Source organism: Mandrillus leucophaeus, unplaced genomic scaffold, assembly GCF_000951045.1.
Source record: "Mandrillus leucophaeus isolate KB7577 unplaced genomic scaffold, Mleu.le_1.0 Scaffold732, whole genome shotgun sequence".
Taxonomy (NCBI): Eukaryota; Metazoa; Chordata; class Mammalia; order Primates; family Cercopithecidae; genus Mandrillus; species Mandrillus leucophaeus.
This window is the reverse complement of record NW_012107942.1, coordinates 18916-38169: the sequence shown is the minus strand read 5'-3', so window position 1 is coordinate 38169 and position 19254 is coordinate 18916. Positions and strand designations below refer to the sequence as shown.

General features: G+C 50.1%; 1 protein-coding gene across 4 annotated transcripts in view; it reads left to right on the top strand.

Annotated features, from left to right (window-relative positions):
• ARHGAP44 (Rho GTPase activating protein 44) overlaps positions 1-19254 on the top strand; it is a 218882-nt gene that overhangs the window by 196289 nt on the left and 3339 nt on the right. The window contains exons 17-21 of one of the 4 annotated variants that reach the window (XM_011965675.1): positions 4370-4387; positions 5152-5373; positions 10800-10975; positions 15350-15727; positions 18104-18155. In XM_011965675.1, coding sequence (XP_011821065.1) covers positions 4370-4387; positions 5152-5373; positions 10800-10975; positions 15350-15727; positions 18104-18111 — 802 coding nt within the window. In that variant the 3' untranslated portion in view covers positions 18112-18155. The remainder of the gene's footprint in view (positions 1-4369; positions 4388-5151; positions 5374-10799; positions 10976-15349; positions 15728-18103; positions 18156-19254) is intronic. The other 3 variants (XM_011965676.1, XM_011965673.1, XM_011965674.1) reach the window with 3 other exon arrangements.

Below are 19254 nucleotides of genomic sequence, written 5' to 3'. Positions count from 1 at the left end.
GTTTCACCGTGTTAGCCAGGATGGTCTCGATCTCCTGACCTCGTGATCTGCCCACCTCGGCCTCCCAAAGTGCTGGGATTACAGGTGTGAGCCACCGCGCCTGGCCTCCCTGCTCTATTTCTATCAGAGAACTCACCCCAAACATCTTTTGATGTTTAGGGTCACTGTTAGGAACGGAAGAAATCCGATGGGAAACCCCATAAATCCGGGTGACATGAGCCAGATGGGGTCTTCCCAGCATCTCTGTCATGCTGTGCCTGAATCAGTAGAGTGTCCTCTTCCCCTCTTTATCAACGTATTTTAGACTTGTGTTCATTCTGTTTCTTTCTCTGAGGAGATTCTTAAAAACAAGTCATATGTGCTTGGTACCTATAAGCACAAAGCATTATCACTGACACTACATCTTACTGATTTCTTAGTCAGGGCTAAGGGCTTTATGGCCACAGTTTCATTGGCTCCTTACAACAAATCGAAAGAAGAGAAGCATATTATTCCATTTTACAAAGAATGATCGGAGGATAATCTGATAGAACTCCTCCATATTATAGAGTTAGTCATTGGAAAATCTAGGATTCATACCCAAATTCTCTGCTTTCAAAGCCCTACTGCCCTGAGCCGGAGACGGTGTGGAGTCACCACGTTATACCCAAAAAACCCAAGCCAGATACTAGGCCTTTATATTCCCTCCATCAAGATGTCATCCGATTCTCTGAATCTCCAGCTTGTCCGCACCATAAAACACCATTGGCTTAGCTAGCTAGACCCTGCTACAACCCACTGTATGACCGACCACTCAGCTTCTGCTACCAGGTCATGTGCAAGGGTATGCTAAATATATCTCAGCAGTCGATAATTGATAAACTGTCTTCATGGAAATGCCGGAAACAGGAAGGGAGGTATTAGCTCCATTCTACGGACAAAGAGAAAGCTCTACTGAGTCAGCGAATGGTTAACTGGGACTAGAGACCCAGGTCATTCCAGAACCTATTCCGTGATACTGTCTCATGAAAAATACCCACGTGTGCATTATGATAAATCCTATGCAAATATAAGACGCTGGCAGGCAGGGAAGATGGTTCTCCAGTGGGACTGCCTTGCCAAAGTGAGGACTTGTCACCTGACTCACGTCCCGTGCATCCCAGTGATGAGCGGTGACCACTCTGGATTCCCTGCCCCTCGTCGTCTTACTCTAAAAGAGAGCAGTGGTCCAGTCTGGGTAACATGGCGAAACTCATCGCTAAAAAAATTACGAAAATTAGCCAGGCGTGGTGGCATGTGCCTGTAGTCCAAGCTACTCGGGAGGCTGAGATGAGAGGATCATTGGAACCCGAGAAGCTGGGGCTGCAGTGAGCCATGATCATGCCACTGCACTCCAGCCTGGGTGACAGAGCAAGACCCTGTCTCAAAAAAAAAAAAATAAAAGAAGGAAAGAAAAAGAAAAAAGAGAAGAGAAGAAGAGAAAAGAAGAAAGAAAAGAAGCAGTGGAGAAAATCATCTCAGGTTCCATTCCCAGATGCTGTAGGCTCCCTACCTCCTACCACCAGGAGTCACAGAAAAGCCGGAAGGAGGGCTTGTGCCTCCTGCTTATTGATTTCTAAACCCTGTGCTTCACATTCTTGCTGGCCTGTGGCTTCTTGCTTCCACCTTGATTCAACTATAAAGGGATTGAAAAGGCAAATTGTTCTCAGTTTTCAGCGGAAGCATGGGAAATCTTTGCCATCTGGACTGTCCTTAGGTATCCATGCAGGGATGTCTGCTGGAGTCAGATACGTTTTATTAATTCCACTTCCGTATTGTTCCTTTCTTAAGAAACAGCAGCGGTGCCTTGATTCTGGCTACTGTTTCTTTATGCAATAAGACAATGAACAGAAGCTTGTGAACTGCTGATAGAACCTTTTGGTGGGATCCCCCGTCTGTGAGTAGATTCTCCTTCTTGGCGGCACACTGAGCAGTTTTATTATGTCTGTCTTCAGGTTGAGTTTTATCTAGACATTTGAACATTGACATATACCTTCTTGCTTTGGAAGGTAAATGCACTTTTAGGCTTCCGAGAGCATTGCTGCTACCTTTGTGATTGATTTACTGTGTAAAGATTTATATTGCTGTCTGAAAATGTCAGTGAACATTTGATGTGAATTCACAGTGAACATCTGATGCTCCCTCTTATGACAAAGTCATTTCAGCTGGGAAAGTCGTGATGGCATATGGCACTGTAGCCTCTTTGCAAGAGGAGAAGTAGCATGTTGAACTCATATTTCTCAGCTGCTGAAGTTTTGCCAGTGTTATTTAGCAAGTCTCGCCCAGTACCTACCCCATGCCCACCTGACACCTCCCCTTGGTAAACCAGAAGATCACCAAGGAGGCTGATGTCTGAGATTCCTGATGCTACAAGGTACTGTTGGGGAAATAGAAGGTACCCCCCCCACCAACTCTGACCCAGACCTTCTCACCAGGTAGAAAACCTTTTACAAGTAGAAGAGAAGGGGGCAAGGAGGAGAAGAAGGGGTAGGACTTACATTTTTAGGGCTCCTTGTGCTGGTCACCATGTGAAACGTCTCACTTGCCTGCAATCCTCACCAGCCATTGCAACTAAGTGGTATCAGTTCCGTTCCCCAAGAGGAATGTTAAGCTCTTTGTTGTTTTCATTCCCATACATTCTGAAGCCTGCAGACCACAGCTCGCTGATCCTCGGCAGCCTGCTTTAAATACCAGGGGATGCAACCAGACTCTGTCCCAGAGTTTCAAGTGGCCTCCAAAAGCATTTCTGGATATCCTATAGGAAGTGTTTGTTTATTGGTAGAAGGTTCGCAGACCCCAGATGACTTTGGAAACTATTGGGTCCAGGAAAGAGACATCCCTCCCCTTTCCCTCCATCCCTGGTACCTCCTTGAAGCCATCCAGCAGAGATGAGCAATAACAGCAATGGTACTAGACATGAGAAGGTGGTCCTAGAAAGGAAGGGAATCAGGAAGCCATCCCCATCCCACTGTGTGTTTGGTTTCAGCATCACTCCCCATATTTCCGTAAAGCACCTAAATCCCACCATCCTACCTGCTACAACCAGATCTCCTTACTTGAACTTTTGCTGTTATTAAATCTTGTTGCACCTCTACAAGGTAAATATGACCATTCTAGGTGAGCAGGACTTCGTGGTGTAATAGTTTTGTGCTTCTGACTAGTGTAGGTGACCATTTGGCAGGGAGGAGGTGAGAGTGAGCACATCGTAGCCCTCATACACCTATCCCTCTGTGCAGATACGTGATAGAGACAAATGCTCGTTGGGAGTGTATGTTTTCTCCCTGAATGAATGTCTGTCTCTCCCTTAATGCTAGAAATGTGAGCCCTTACCTTAGTCAATGAAACCTTGGCTGAGGATGACAGCAGCAGTACCTCCTAGACCAGAGGAAAGGGAACTAACCACCTTCTAGTCTGTGTAACTTAGAAGTGAGTGGATAAGGCCGGGCGTGGTGGATCACACCTGTAATCCCAGCACTTTGGGAGGCCGAGGCGAGTGGATCACCTGAGGTCAGGAGTTCGAGACCAGCCTGGCCAAGATGGTGAAACGCCATCTCTACTAAAAATACAAAAATTACCTGGGCGTGGTGGCAGGTGCCTGTAATCCCAGCTACTCGGGAGACTGAGGCAGGAGAGTCGCTTGAACCCAGGAGGCAGAGGTTGTAGTGAGTGGAGATCGCGCAACTGCACTCCAGCCTGGGTGACAAGAGAGAAACTCAAATAAATAAATAAATAAATAAATTTTTTTTGAGATGGAGTCTCGCTCTGTTGCCCAGGCTGTAGTGTAGTGGTGCGATCTCGACTCATTGCAAGCTCTGCCTCCTGGGTTCACGCCTCAGCCTCCCGAATAGCTGGGACTACAGGTGCCCACCACCACGCCCGGCTAATTTTTTGTATTTTTAGTAGAGATAAGGTTTCACCATGTTAGCCAGAATGGTCTCGATCTCCTGACCTCACGATCCATGCGCGTTGGCCTCCCAAAGTGCTGGGATTACAGGCGTGAGCCACCACACCCGGCCATAAATAAGTAAAAATACAAAAAAAAAAAAGCAGATGAATACTTTTACCAATTGCTTTCTCCCTTCTGCCTCTTTCTTCCCCATGCCACACTGATATCAGTTCTTCAACTGCTCTCTTTAACTGTGTGCATAGTAGGGTATGACTTGCCCTTACACAAATAGGAGAGACCAACTTTAGAGAGACCAACTAAATCGTATTAATTTTATAGCACAATAAAATCCCACCCCACGACCCTGGACCGTGGAGAGAGACCCCTTGCAGAAAGACAACCTTTATGTCCAAAGGAAGGCCTAGATTTTTTGAAACTAATATCTGTATGTTTCTGTCCCTGCAGCCTTAGGAAAATCCAAAGGTATGGTATCCTCTGGTAGCTATGAGGCCATGCTCAGTCTCTTCAACTGAGCCACCTATGCATCGTAGTGAGTTCCACCAGAGGGTGAATGCGCCGCGTCTGGTTGCTTGGCCGACTGATTTGAAGCTGTGTGCCCATCATTAAAACAGAATCAGAGCCCAGAGGGACCATAGGCACAAGCAGCCCCTTCCCTGCTGTGTGGACAAGCGGGAGTGGCCTGCAGACGTGTGACCTGGCCAGGGTCCCAGCAGTGGTGGAGCTGGGGCTAGACTCCAAGTTACAAAAAGAAGGATGCATATTTAGATGTCTCCTGCTGTCAGTTCCACGCTCCCCCCTTCGCTGCCCCTCCCACCTCGTCTTGCACTTGGGAGGAGTGTCCCTGCCCCCCAGTTAGGCCACATACCGCTGTGAGGAAGGCTGGCAGTTTACACCCAGGGAGCTTGCCGGGCCATCATCCTAAGCTGGCTTTGGCAGAGGGTTGAAGCACAGCTTGTGGTCGCCAGCGCTGCCGACTGTGCCCTGCTCCTTGCCTCAGTGAGGGGGCCGCTCTTGCCAGGCCCGGGCTGCCCAGGGCTGTGTCTTGGCCTCCGGGAGCAGCCAGGGCGCTGGGAGCACAGCCCCCAATGCATCGCTTCCCGGGCCCCCGGGGTGCTAAAGCTGCGCTGCTCTTCTCCCAACGCGGACCTGCTTGAATGTGGGGGAGGGAGCCTGTCACCTGTCATCTGTCACGCGTGGGTAAGCGGTGTCTTTGTGTCCCTCGCCAGCATGGGCGTGAGAGTCATGGACACAAACTGGGTGGCCCGAAGAGGCTCCTCGGCCGGTCGGAAAGCGTCCTGCGCCCCGCCCTCCATGCAGCCTCCCGCCCCGCCTGCCGAGCTGGCCGCGCCCCTGCCTTCACCGCTGCCGGAGCAGCCCCTGGACAGCCCCGCGGCCCCCGCGCTCTCTCCATCCGGCCTGGGCCTCCAGCCTGGGCCCGAGCGCACCAGGTAAGCGCTGACCAGTGCCGTCCGGGCGGGTTGGTGTGCGGTGCAGGGGGTGTCTGGGTTTGCTGCGCTGGAGGCCTCTTGGATTTCGTCGTTTCCCACGCCCCCGCCCCCATTTCTAAGCATTCACATTTGGCTTCTGAATCGCGCTGGTACCAAGTAAATCATCCACGGCTGCCTGGATTATCACACGAAGTCCAGGCTTCCCCAGCATAACATCGCAAGCAAGCAGAAGGTGGCAGCTTGCGAAGGCGGGGTGAGGAGTCTTAGGTTCCCCAACTCTCTGTTTCCCCCTTCCTGTGTCTTTGACGTTACAGTGGTCCTCCATATCCGTGGGGGATACGTGCCAAGACCCCCAGCGCATGTCTGAAACAGCTGATAGTCCCGAACCCTATACATACTGTTATTTTTTCTTACACACACATGCCTATGATAAAGTTTAATTTATACATTAGGCACAGTAAGACATGAGCAATAACTAGTAATAAAATAGAAGAATTATAAGCATATGCTGTAATAAAATTATGTGAATGTGGTATCTCTCAATTTTTTTTTTTTTTTTTTTTTGAGATGGAGTCTCGGTTGGTCACCCAGGCTGGAGTGCAGTGGCACAATCTCGACTCACTGCAACCTCCGCCTCCCAGGTTCAAGTGATTCTCCTGCCTTAGCCTCCTGAGTAGCTGGGATTACAGGCATGTGCCACCACGCCTGGCTAATTTTTGTATTTTTAGTAGAGATGGGGTTTCACTATGCTGGCTAGTCTGGTTTCGAACTCCTGACTTTATGTGATCCACCGCCTTTGCCTCTCAAAAAGTACTGGGATTACAAGCGTGAGCCACCATGCCCAGCCTGAAAATATTTTATTGAACTGTATGCACCTATTTTTGGGCCACCGTTGACCACAGGTAACTGAAACTGCAAAACCACGGATAAGGGGGACTACTGTATCCTATTTCGAAGTTTACAATTTCTGTGTTTCTCCTCTTCTTCTTTATAGTCATAGCAGCCATTTTTTTTTTCTTTTTGTGCTGCTAAAATGGGTGCAAGTCAGGGAAGGAATGGAGGTGGTGGTCATACTGGGCCTGATGACCTTCGTAGCTTGCCACATGGTTGAATTGCCATTATTTTAGGGGAAGGAAGAAAGAGAGGAAAGCATTCCATGGCTAGCTTGATGAACATGAACTGGGAACTTTCTCTTTTCAAAGATAAAAAACATGATTGCCGCCCTTAAAAAGTTCACGTTCCAGTGAGCAAACAGGCCCTGACAAATAATGACAGCACTTGGTTATGCATCCCCAGGGGGGCAGGGGAGGAGACAGTACCTGGCCCTTCCTTGAAAAGGGCATGATGGGGGAGGCAGATTCTGGAAGTGAGAATTGCACCAACTTTGAAACAACTTTGCTGTTTGTCTCAATCTTTTCTCAAGCAGCAATTTAGAACACCAGGAAAGCAACATGAAATCAGATGCCACTGTGTCTCCTGTTAGAGGACATGGCATTCTTCCATGACCACTGAAGTTTTGGAGACTTGGGGAAGCTGAATCTTCTAACCCAAATCTTTCTCCAAACACACGTGCATACACATAGACACACATCCTCACACACCATCACCACCAGTACGCAAATACACACCCACACCCACACCAATCCCCTACATCAGAGGCTTCCAGTAGGCTTTTTAGTTTTGTTTCATTTTGTTTAATGGGTAAAAAATATTTTCACAACCGGGCAGGGTGGCTCCCACCTGTAATCCCAGCACTTTGGGAGACTGAGGTGGGCGGATCACCTGAGGTCAGGAGTTCAAGACCAGCCTGGCCAACATAGTGAAACCCCATCTCTACTAAAAAGACAAAAATTAGCTGGGTGTGGTGGCGTATGTTTATAGTCCCAGGTACTCAGGAGGCTGAGGTAGGAGAATCACTTGAACCCAGGAGGTGGAGGTTGCAGTGAGCCGAGATGGCACCATTGCACTCCAACCTGGGCAACAGAGCAAGACTCTGTGTCAAAAAAAAAAAAAAAAAGTATTTTCACTGTGAAACCAGGAGATGACAAAGGGACAGGGGGATAAATAGTCTTAGAGCATAGGAGGGGGCACCTGACCCTGCATATGCTGGGTTGCTATTGATGACTTGAACTCAGAGGATGCTCGGTCCTGGTTGTGCACTTGCTAGGCCACAGATGGACCTGAGAGATGCAGAAGCAAGCACAGCAAGTTCATTGGGGAAGCAGAGCCTGAGAGTGGTGGGCCAAGTGAGGCCGACCAAGAGGACACAGACACACAGGCAGGAAATGAGCTGGAACCGTTTCCTTTTTGGACACTCATCGACTCCATCCTAGTTTCCCATCTTAGAAAGGCGACTCAGTGCCATGTGGTATTTGGCATATGAATAATATTTCTAAAAAGTGCTCCTTGAAGATGGATTCCCCCAGGCTCTGAAGGCATACAGGAACATTCTCGATGGGTGGTCTCGCAGAGTCACTTGTGGGCAGGGAATGGCACCCTCTGGTTTAGATTATTTTAAAGGTCACTCACATTGCTCTGTGGCCAAATGTCTTTGCCCGGGCTGACCGGTTTTGTAACTTTTCTTTGGATGTTAGTGTTCTTTTTTGTTTGTTTGTTTTACACCACTCTTTCTTCTCTCCCTGCATGGATTGCTCCCAGTACAAACAGGTGGTCCATTGTTTTGTTTGTGTTGTTTTGGTTTGTTGTGTTGTCTGTTTCCTGCATGTTTGCAACCCGGATGATGTTCCCTTGAGTGACCAGATTCTCTTTCTGGCTCTCCCTCCCCTGAGGATGGCAGGCCCTTCCTTCCCTCTAACTGGTTCCCACCCTCCCACTCCCTACTCCAGACCCTGCCTTCAGTTCTTGCCCTGGCTCTGTCCAGCCAGGCTCTGCCTCCACCTCCTGCCCAACTGCTTAGCATGAATGCTAACCCCAAAATTCTCCTTCCTGCTTCTTGGCACCAAGCTTACGGGCTGAGTCATGCTTCTTCAGCGCTAACTTGCCCTCAAACGTGCCTTAAGCGTGACCTTGCTCATGTAGTACCCCTAATAGCCACCCTACATCCCACCTCTCCCCATTGGGTCAGCTATACCTCTGCTAAAGAGAGAGGACAAGACTAAGTAGGTCAATCCTTGTTTCTGTGCTGGAGAAAGTGTGTTCGGGCCAAGCGTGGTAGCTCATGCCTGTAATCCCAGCACTTTGGGTGGCCGAGGCAGGTGGATTCCAAGGTCAGGAGATCGAGGCCATCCTGGCCAACATGGTGAAACCCCACCTCGACTAAAAATACAAAAATTAGCTGAGTGTGGTGGCGTGCATCTGTAATCCCAGCTACTCGGGAGGCTGAGGCAGGAGAATAACTTGAACCTGAGAAGCGGAGGTTGCAATGAGCCGAGATTGCGCCACTGCACTCCAGCCTGGTGATAGAGCGAGACTCTGTATCCAAAAAAAAAAGTGTGTCTGGTGGCAGGGAACAGAAGGAAGAGTGCATTCCTAGATCTTTGGATAGACATGTGTCTAAAGGAAGGAAGAAGAGTCTACCCACCCACAAGAAGCAATTTTTTGGTTTGCTGGTTATGAGATGTTTTTGGTTGGTTGGTTGGCCTTCCTCTTGATAGTGGCAGAGATGGATGGAAGGGTAGGTAGATATTTGGCATTGATGCCCGGGTACCTGGTAACCTGGAGCCTGAGGTCCTTGTCCAGCCTGAGTGAGGCAAGGGTTTTCTGTCTCTGTTTTTCATGAACAGAATAGAGAAAGGAATTATTGCTCTTTTGGTTCCTCTGAATAAAATGGTTTTTGCCCCTTGGGGAACTAGGTTTAGTGTGTAAGACTCATCCCAAGTGGGAGAGAATGTGCCTCCACATTGAATGGGATCTTTCCTTTATTTATTTGCATGAGGAAGACGACCTGTGTTTTGACGCCGTGGGCTTCTCCGGCCCAGCTCCCTGCTCCCAGTCTTTCTCACTTCAGTGGACAAGAATGCTCTGTTCCTATTGGAATTTTCTCCAAATTAACACTTGGAGTTTCTAGATCAGTTTAGGAAAGAAATAGGCTGTGCCCGCCTTTTTTTTTTGACAGGGTCTCACTCTGTTGCCCAGGCTGGAGTGCAGTGGCGCAATCTCAGCTCACTGCAACCTCCATCTCCCGGGTTCAAGCCATCCTCCTGCCTCAGCCTCCCGAGTGGCTGGGATTACAGGCACGTGTCACCGCACCTGGCTAATTTTTGTATTTTTAGTGGAGACGGGGTTTCGCCATGTTGGCCAGGCTGGTCTCAAACTCCTGACCTCAGGTGACCCGCCTGCCTCGGCCTCCCAGAGTGCTCAAAGTGCTGGCATTACAGGCGTGAGCCACCACACCCGGCCCAGGTTGTGCCTGCTTTTGTGGGATAGAAACAGCCATTGCAGGGGATTTCGGTTCCCAGACTCTTCACGCCCCACCTATGGGCATCAGAATCCAGGTAGGTTCTAGCAAGGATGACAGATAGCTCCCAACGCTGGGGCATCTCCCCTGATTCACTAAAGGCCACCGGGAGTATTTTCTTGGAAAGGATTGAGAACACCGTGGGGAAAGTATGGAGATCAATTCGTCATATCTACCATCAGGGTGTCAGGAGGGCAAATCCCTGTTCTGTGGCGTGGAGTGAGGTGTCTTCTAATACACGCTTCATCCTTAGGAGAAGGCTGAGGAACAGCCTTGCAGTAACGATGGATCCTCTTTAGGACCTGGTGGCCTAGGCTGCCTCGTTGTCAATTCCAGGGGTCAGAGAGCAGAGCCCTCACTGCCATCGACCTCCACCTCTCTCGAAGCCTGGGACTGGGACTCGAACTGGCTCCCATTTAAGGGCATGGCCTGGATCTCTGTCCACCCTAGCCTCCGCTGGAATGGGTATTGAGTTTGAGGATGAATCCTGGAATACCTCCTGCCTTGGGGGTGGCTAGAGGCTCAGGGCCAACAGCTGGAAGAGCTGGGCCACAAGGTTGGCAGCAGAAGTCCGTGTCATCAGCACTCGTTGGGCACAGTGGCCCTAAGAAGTCCTTTTGGCTATAGTAGGAAAAACACTTTGGTGTCCCAGTTTGAGAATGTTCTAGAATTCCCGGGTTGATGGCAGGTTACAGTGGAGGCGCTCAGGCCCCTGCCCTCACGTTGCTCACGATCTCCTTGAATAGAGGAGGGCAGAGGCATGAAAAGGGCATTGGCAGTGAGTGCCAAGTGCCACAGAGATGGGGGCGGAACCCAGGCCGTCAGAGCTCCAGAAAGGACACTCACCCCATGGGGCACATGCGAAGGCTTTAGGAAGGGGTCGAGACACCAGAGCTGGGACATACTTGCACGGGGTCCAGAAGGACACACAGGGTGGCCATCGGCTAGGCTGGTGCTGCAGCTCACTGAGTTCAGGGCTTCTCTTTTGTCTCATATGCTTTCCTTTCAGCACAACAAAAAGCAAGGAACTTTCTCCAGGGTCTGCACAGAAAGGAAGTCCAGGCTCCAGCCAGGGGACAGCCTGTGCAGGGACTCAACCGGGGGCTCAACCAGGAGCTCAGCCAGGCCCCAGCCCCAGCCCCAGCCAGCCGCCTGCAGACCAGAGTCCTCACAGCCTCCGGAAAGGTATGGCCTGCTTCCCTTCTCCTTGGTCCCAGGCCGGAGGTGGCTGTGACATTCCCTGCAGACTCGCTTTCCTCTGTTAACTTGGATATTGAGAAACCGCGTGGTTTAGTGACGAATGCCCATCTGGGCATTAGAGCTTTGGAAGTTAAAAGGGATCTTTTCTTTGTTATTCCTCAGTGTACTCATTGGACAGGTGGGCTCATTAGGGGCATATAGAGGATAGCGCTTCTCATACACCAAAGAATGTCACCAGGGCCAAATTCGTTGTCCACAATGATGTGTGTTTTCCAGAGACCTGCCAGGCCCTACCTCTGTCATTTGAAAAGCTGTATAGGGTCATCTGCAGGAGCCTCCTTTCCCCCAAGGCAGCCTTGCACAGCTGCCTACCCCTAGATCACTCATCCAAGGTGATGGGAGGGAGTCAGGATCGCTCCTATAGTACCTGAGTCTCAACCCTGAGTACTTCTGCTCTGGAAGGCCCGAGAATGCCCACACTGACCAGTTATTATCTCTTTAGAGAATCGCTCCCACAAGCTAAAGGTCTGCTCCGTGTGACATTTCATAAATGGGGAGCTGTACTGAGCGTTCGTATCTGAACCTTTTTGGTTCGTTCTTACCTGTGGCGTCTCTTTGCAAAGTCTTTCACTCGTCTGAAATAATACATCACCGTGTGTGTTCTACATTCAGACCACTCGCACTTCTGGGAGCGGCTTGTAACTCCCGGATTTGTCGAATAGGGCCGGGTTTAGCTCATCCACACGTGCCTTCATGACAGGCCTTTTTCCAGCGCACCCTTAGTTCCCATCTGCAGGGGCAGTTTCATTCTCTTTGTCTGCCCTCAAGCCCGTGGATCTTATTCGATCTCTACTCGAGTAATTCCTTCTGCATTCTACACAAACGTGTTAAGTCCTGCTATGTACAAAGCTCTGTGCTTTCCAGAAAGAAAGGCAACGAGAAGGCAAAGGTGTTGGCACTGTGCTGGGAGCTGTCTCTTATACACATCTGAAAGGCAACGAGAAGGCAAAGGTGTTGGCACTGTGCTGGGAGACACCCAGGGTACAGTGAGGATACCTGGGAGCATGCTTTCTAGACTCAGGAGTTAGGACGGGTGGCCCAGCAGAAACGACATGGTGAAGGTTGAATAGGAGTTGGGCTGAAGTGGCGGCATGAGATTTCAGAATTTCAGAGCATTTCTCCAGCACCAATGGTTTCTCCTTGGTCTAGATACCATATTCTTGGGCATATCTTTCTTTCTTTTTTTTTTTTTTTTTGAGACGAAGTCTCGCTCTTGTCCCCCAGGCTGGAGTGCAATGGCCCAATCTCAGCTCACTGCAACCTCCGCCTCCTGGGTTCAAGCAATTCTCCTGCCTCAGCCTCCCAAGTAGCTGGAATTACAGGCGCCTGCCACCACACCTGGCTAATTTTTGTATTTTTAGTAGAGATGCGGTTTCACCATGTTGGTCAGGATGGTCTCAAACTCCTGACCCCAGGTGATCCGCCCACCTCGGCCTCCCGAAGTGTTGGGATTATAGGCATGAGCCACTGCACCCAGCTGGGCACGTCTTTGTTTTAGAGTCCTTTAATTGGCTGGACGCAGTCGCTCATGCCTGTAATCCTAGCATTTTGGGAGGCTGAGACGGGCAGATTGTCTGAGCTCAGGAGTTTGAGACCAGCTTGGACAACATGGTGAAACCCGTCTCTACTAAAATATAAAAAAGTCGGCTGGGCGTGGTGGTGGGCACCTGTAATCCCAGCTGCTCAGGAGGCTGAGGCACAAGAATTGCTTGAACCTGGGAGGCGGAGGTTGCAGTGAGCCAAGACTGTGCCACTGCCTTCTAGCCTGGGCAGCAAAGCGAAACTCTATCTACAAAAAAAAAAAAAAAAAAAGAAAAAAAGCCTTTTAACTTTCCCTGCAGCACTACAATACAGGGGTGATGGCTAAGTCATTGTCTTATCCAGTGGGAGAGCCAGGGCTCCGGTAGCAGCCAACCAACCTCCTAATGCCAGTGACAGGTTGACCCTTTTCGTTTGTGCGGCACACCGGACCTGTGCATGCAGTGTAGCCTAGAGTGACTCAAGTCCCTTTTCCCAAGTGACCTTCAATAGCTCGGATCCATCTTTTGAAAGGTATACATTTCTTCTCTACTCCCCATCATGCCCACAGATGGCACACTTAGCAGGTCTTTTTTTAAAAAAAAAAATTTTTTTAACACCTCAGTCTTTTGACAGTGTGCCTACAATTTCACATCCTATTCCTGTCGCCACCGGAAGTGGTAAATGTCATCACAGACATGGTGATGCATCCTCCGTCTCCCAGGTCCTTCGTGAGAAGGCATGTGCGAGCATTGATACCTAGGGTCTCCACCTGCTTCTCATCCAGGGGTACCCCTGCGTCTGTCACCCATGACCACGTGACTGCCATGAGCTGCAGTAGCGGCTGCTGGAAACACTTCCGCTGTCCTCAGGAAGTAGAGTTGAAAAGTGAAATTGGAAAGTTAAGTGGTTTTGTTATGTCGTGATGATGTGGGTACTTGACATTCATGATCTCATTTAATTATTACACTGCTGCAGAGAAAATCTTTTTCCTCCAATTGCATAGAAGATGTTTGAATAAGTTGACCCAGGGAATACAGCGGGTAAGTGGCAGGATAGAAATTTGAGCCCACATTGGTAGGATTCTGAAGGGCATGTCCTTCTATCCACACTGCAGACTGACACACCCAGAGAATACATGAGGTATCCTCCTAACAGACTTTGTTCCCTGGAGGGCATGGGGGTGGGGTGGGGTGAAGGAAGAGATTCTGACCTCTCCCTTAGGACTTACAAGGTAATTTCTTCTAGAATCAGACCCACACACGGCTGGGCGCCATGGCCCATGCCTGTAATCCCAGCACTTTGGGAGACCGAGGCGGGTAGATCATGAGATCAGGAGATCGAGACCATCCTGGCTAACACAGTGAAACACTGTCTCTACTAAAAATACAAAAAATTAGCCGGGCGTGGTGACGGGCGCCTGTAGTCCCAGTTACCCGGGAGGCTGAGGCAGGAAAATGGCGTGAACCCGGGAGGCAGAGCTTGCAGTGAGCTGAGATCCGGCCACTGCACACCAGCCTGGGCGACAGAGCAAGACTGTCTCAAAAAAACAAAAAAAGGAATCAGACCCACACACAGCCAGTCCTCGCTTAAGCCTAACAGGTTAGTGATCACTGTCTCAAAGATATTTGCCCATCAAGTATCTCCTGGACGTTTGAATTTGTTGTCTTTACCAATTCATTTTCAATTAAAGGTATAATGGATTTGTCATCCTATAGGGCGATTGGGAAAAGGGAAATGAAGGTAAGGCAAAGGAGGTCAGGGCAGTGATGTGCTTTGAAAAATGCAATCAATTGGCCGGGCGCGGTAGCTCATGTCTGTAATCCCAGCACTTTTGGGAGGCTGAGGCGGGCAGATCACCTGAGGTTGGGAGTTCAAGACCAACCTGACCAACATGGAGAAACCCTGTGTCTACTAAAAACACAAAATTAGATGGGCGTGGTGGCGGGCGCCTGTAATCCCAGCTACTCGGGAGGCTGAGGCAGGAGAATTGCTTGAACCTGGAAGGCGGAGGTTGTGGTGAGTGGAGATCATGCCATTGCACTCCAGACTGTGGCAACAAGAACAAAACTCTGTCTCCAAAAAAAAAAAAAAAAAAAAAAAAAAAAAAAATGCAGTCACTCCACAGACCGGAGGGTACAATTCTTGAAAGAAAAGAACAAGAATGAGAAGAAAGCCTCAGCAGCAAGGATGCAGGATTGAGGCACAGCATATAAAGTAATGGAGGAACAGGGGTTCTGTGGCTGGAGGATTTGCTCACCTATCATTGTTAGGGGAGCCAGAAACCACTGGACAGGTTCAGCCAAAAGTCAATTTTGCATCCCGAGGACCTGCCCCTGGGTCAGGGCTCCACTGTCCATTACAGCAGATTGAACTGGAGTCATCCTCTGCTGGACCCTGCCCCACTGACTCACTCTTGCTCTGAGTGTAGCCACAATACGTCTCACCACTGGGAAGGCAGCCCACTCCTGTGGATGGGAAATTTGTTCTCTAGTTTGGCTGGGTGTGCATGTGTAGATCAGGGCAGAAAGCCAGAAAAGAGGAGGAGAAATTAGTTAACAGATGGGAAGATAGGAAAACGTGCAATTCTAGGTTAATTTTTAAAACTTGTACTGGGTGCTCTCCATGTGGCAGGAGGCCAGGGGGCAGGGCAGGGAGGTGTGGGTGGGTGGCGAGGGGCAGGAGGTGGGGACAGCTTTGAACGCTGAAGGGTGTGTGAACAGGCCCCACAGTGGCTTCATTTAACAACTTTGTGTTTTGTTGTTGTGTTTTCTCTTTCAGTTTCAAAGAAGTTGGCACCAATTCCACCCAAGGTCCCCTTTGGCCAGCCGGGGGCTGTGGCAGACCAGTCCGCTGGCCAGCCGTCCCCAGTCAGCCTGTCCCCCACCCCGCCCAGCACCCCGTCGCCCTATGGACTGAGCTACCCTCAGGGGTACTCCTTGGCCTCGGGCCAGCTCTCCCCAGCTGCAGCTCCTCCCCTGGCCTCTCCTTCTGTCTTTACAAGCACTTTGAGCAAATCGCGTCCCACTCCTAAGCCCCGACAGCGACCTACTCTGCCGCCTCCTCAGCCTCCCACAGTAAACCTCTCGGCCTCCAGTCCGCAGTCCACGGAGCCCCCCATGCTAGATGGCATGTCCCCTGGGGAAAGCATGTCTACAGGTAACCAAGCCACAGGCTCCCTCATCTTTTTTTATGAACTTTAGTGAAATGTACCTAGGGGAGGGATTGCTAGTGTCACTGCCAGGGAACAAATTCCTGCGTGCTTTGAGATGACTGGGCTGGCACCAGGGGTAGCTCATAAGATCTCCTTAGAAGCCCACCAATGGACAGCAACCCTGGAATCCATGTGTCCCAAAGGGGGGCTTCTTACGGGATCTCTCTCAGTCGAAGCCCACCAGCCTGGAGTTCTGTTTTTGCTTTTAATATCGGGGGTTCAAGACACTGAGTCATTTGGAGTGGGGCGTCAGGAGAGGCTGGTTATGATCACAAAACGGTATCAAAACTCAGGTATTCCCTGGATAGAGCCCGAGCAACCGACAGGTATAAATGCTTATCTGGAGGACGGGCTAAGAACCAAAGATGTTCTTCACTATTAGTAAAATAAACCTTGCTAGAAAAATACGCTTCTAGATAGATATTTAGAGAAGGGTGAATTTCAGAAAACCTGCATATCTCCATTCCCCTCCCCCAGATTCCCCTTCCCCGGCCAATTCCCTGAGGAGCTAATTGGACGAACCCACAACGACTTAATTTAGTTTGGATTTAAATTTAGAAACAAAGATAAGTCTCTTCCCCCAGAAAAATCTGTAAGCACAAAATCACAAACACACACCACGTTTAGCCAAAACCGTTCATTGGCTGGAAGGAACGGGACGTATTTGGAACATCTCCCCAGACACTTCAACCACATAAGATTATAAAGTCAGGGGCATATTTGTGGTGGCTGCTTAAAGTCATTTGAGCATTTTCCTTGTTCAGGGAGACAGGCACAGGGCTTGAGCTGTGTCTTGGGCTAGAGCCAACCCACTTAGTAAAGTGCAGTAGCATGGCTTTGAGCTGGAGCATATGTGTGCCTAGTGTTGTCCCAAGTAGCAGAAGGTGAGGCAGCTTGGGTTGGAACACACACACACACCACACACCACATACCCACTCATTTCAGAGAACAGTGCTGTCCTAGGGTGCACTGGGACTTTTTGCGGATCATGTACTTTTTCCTCCACGTCCTTCTCCAAAAGAGTGATTTATTTCTTCCGTGTTTAGACGGACTCAGTGACCCTGTGGGGTTCAGCTCCATGCTGCCTTTGAAAAGGCTAGTCCAGCCGGGCGAGGTGGTGGGCGCCTGTAGTCCCAGCTACTCGGGAGGCTGAGGCAGGAGAATGGCGTGAACCCGGGAGGCGGAGCTTGCAGTGAGCTGAGATCCGGCCACTGCACTCCAGCCTGGGCGACACAGCGAGACTCCGTCTCAAAAAAAAAAAAAAGAAAAAAGAAAAGGCTAGTCCAATTTGCAACTGTGTGCTGGGTCAGATTTAAATATTACAGGGAAGAGCCATCTGGTGATTTGGCTTCTTTATTGTTGGATGTAATTAATGTTGAAGGTGCAGCTGCTGTCATCTACCCTGAGGCTTATTAAAAATTAAGCAAATTTCTCCCTGGAAAATGCACTGAGCACCCCTCCCATCTTGGTGGGTCTTGGTGCTGAGGCGTTGTCTCCTCAAGGAGCCCATGATGGGCGGGCACACGCTTGCTGCCCTCGGGGAAGGTCACAGCTGCAGAGGAGCTGAAGGTCACCAGGTCTCCAGGGCCACTCCTCCCAATGTGTCACATCTGCTGACTCTTCCAGCCACCCCAGGGAAGGGACACAAGGTAGTGTCAATACATAAGCAACAGAATAAGCAGAAGATGGCTGGGTACAGTGGCTCACGCCTGCAATCCCAGAGATTTGGGAGGCCTTGGAGAATTAGGCGTGGTGGCATGTGCCTGTAGTCCCAGCTACTCGGAAGGCTGAGGCAGGAGAATGGCTTGAACCTGGGAGGTGGAGGTTGCAGTGAGCCGAGATCGTGCCACTGCACTCTAGCCTGGTGACAGAGAGAGACTCTGTCTTCAAAAAAAAAAAAAAAAAAAAAGAATGAACAGAAGATATCAATGGAGAAGCAGAAAAGAGCAGGCGAGGAGAAATTGGGGAACAAAAGTGGGCAACAGAAGGCCCGGGAGGACAGTGCCTTGAGGGCTCTGAGAAGCGGAATGGTTCACGTTCCATCTCGCAGGTTGAAGAACTCCTGACCTTAAGGATTCATAACGTCCCTCGCCCTATGCGGACCCTGTTTTAATGTCCTTTTGGCAGCAGACTGTTTTGTCCTGTATGTTCAGGTCTCAGCCAGTGTAGAATCCATCATGGTTTGGTGTGGCCTGCCTGGGACTGTGATATTGGCATAGCTTTGTGTGTGGGTGTGGGGGTGTGTGTGTGTGTGTGTGTGTGACGTTCATGTTTTGTCATGTTGATTCCTTTCTCCGAATCCTATCATTGTGTTCTTGCAGCTGTGTGACATGAATGGCGCAGTTTTGGATACGTGTGAGGGGGATTTTCAGGGTAAGCTGGTCCCGGCCTCGCCCCTCCACCCCGCTAGCTAGCCAGGCCAGCTGCCCGCTCCTCCCCTCCGCTCCTCCTCTCTGCATGTGGCTCAGACCATCCGCATGGCAGCTTCACTCTCCAGCCTTCCCTGGCCTCAGTAAGGATGAGCTGACCACGAGCTTATTTGGCTTTGGGGGACCCCTAGCCTCTTTTTCTTTCTTTTCATTAGGAGGAGCTGGGGGAGAACCCAGCCAACCCCTTTTCCGTACCTTCTCTCTCACTAGAATCACATCTGCAGCTCCTCCTCCTCCGCTCTCCCTCAGGTTTAGACCGTGGAGCGGTAACACATCTGTTCTTCCTATGAGACGTTTGTGTTGGAGACGCCTGTGCCCAGCACCCTGGGGGACATGCACCTGCTCACCTTTGTTTAGGAAGGTGTCCTGAGGGGAGGTCATACCTGCTGCAGCTCAGCACAGGGTCCACACCAAGGCTTGGACCCCATTTTCAGTGGCCCTGAGTTCACACCAGCAGATCTCCCCTTCCAGACTTAGATCCTAACGTCTGGCTTCCTCCAGGCTGAGACTGCTGGCAAATCCTGAAGAATCCGTATCGGAGCTCATCCTGCTCCCCTTCTCCCTCATCCCAAGTGGATATGGCCAGACAGATCCTTTCTATCCAACTCAATAAAATGTGGGGGAGTATTTATATCAGTATCTGTTTGGTCTCCTCCTCCTATAAAAAGTAAATGCTCAAAACATAACTGAGGGAAGGGCATGAAGGAAGCCAGGACTTCGGTGTATCTGCCTCAGTAAGTAGGGGTGGCCAGAGTAAACCAGGTCTTCCCCCCGATTCGGCCCATGGTCCTGCAGGGACTACCGAGAGATACCAGGGTGTCTGGTGCTAACAGACAGTTCTCCTGGCAGGTGCTTCCAGAGTGTCCTGGAAACAAGCAGCCAGTGTCCCTTTTCCCAGGAATACTGATGAGGGCTTCTTCCCCTGAATCCCATTCCCTTGCATAGTGACTCTTCTCCCTTGGGAGTCTCTTTAAGGCAGCAACAAGGATAAAGGTATGACAGCTCACACAAGTGCTTGTTCTGGGCCCGTCTAAACTCATCAC